Genomic DNA, 879 nt, shown 5'->3' with positions numbered 1-879 from the left:
CATTATCTTGAAAAGTATTTTTCTAACATCTCAGAAAAATGGGGTTAATGGACTCACCATCTTTCAGTTTCTCTGCCAACCACAAGAACAACTCAGACTTGAGGAAGGGAGAGCCCGACTTCAAGGCATCAGAAAATATTTCACCATCAACTGTTTCTTTCAGGCCTGTTTGCTCCACCCATGAGTTAAGAGTGCTCAAGGCCTGCTGACGAATATTTTGCTGTTTGGGAGAGCATGAAATCAGTGAAAAGATAAAAGGCAATTCGAATCAGTTATTTTGGAGATCCAAGAAAACTTTCATGAAATTGTTAAAAAGGGAAACAGATATGTTGATACCATGTCATGATGTAGAAACTTAAACCTAAATTAGTATGCCTACATGTAAACAAATACCTAACTCATTCCAGGAGGTAAATTTAACTGACCTTGCTGTCTCCAAGAGCAGCTAACATTCCTGGCACAATGTTCCTTGTATGCGGCTTGCAATTTGGTCCAAGGGCAGCAGAGAGAGAGGCAGTTAATCTCAGTGCTTCCAGAGCCAAATTTTTGTTAGTGTCCATCATTCGAGCACAGAGAGCAGTAGGTAGTTCCCCAATGTCACCCTTAATGAATTTGGCCTCTGAGATAATGTTGGAAACCTTCTGTAGAGCTTCATTTCTCACCTACAAAATAAGAAAACATTATTGAATGTCACCAAACACTGGGAGAACTTCCAGTACTAAATGTACATTTAAACCATTTTAATCTCTAAAGCAAGAAAATACTTATATTTACCTTCCAATTTTTATCAGATAAATCTGTAAAAAGGGAGGATGTTAGCTGATCGCTGATATTAGTTCGGGGTACAAGATCTTGAACATTGATGACCGCTGGACCTGA

At 38.8% G+C, this 879-nt stretch overlaps 1 protein-coding gene across 1 annotated transcript in view; it reads right to left on the bottom strand.

Annotated features, from left to right (window-relative positions):
* LOC119586930 (cytoskeleton-associated protein 5-like) overlaps positions 1-879 on the bottom strand; it is a gene marked incomplete in the record, with an annotated part of 31,731 nt that overhangs the window by 17,467 nt on the left and 13,385 nt on the right. The window contains 3 exon segments of the mRNA XM_037935662.1: positions 58-220; positions 426-662; positions 775-879. Coding sequence (XP_037791590.1) covers positions 58-220; positions 426-662; positions 775-879 — 505 coding nt within the window.

Source organism: Penaeus monodon, chromosome 22 (genome assembly GCF_015228065.2).
Source record: "Penaeus monodon isolate SGIC_2016 chromosome 22, NSTDA_Pmon_1, whole genome shotgun sequence".
NCBI classification, from domain to species: Eukaryota; Metazoa; Arthropoda; class Malacostraca; order Decapoda; family Penaeidae; genus Penaeus; species Penaeus monodon.
This window is presented reverse-complemented; position numbering and strand designations above follow the sequence as displayed.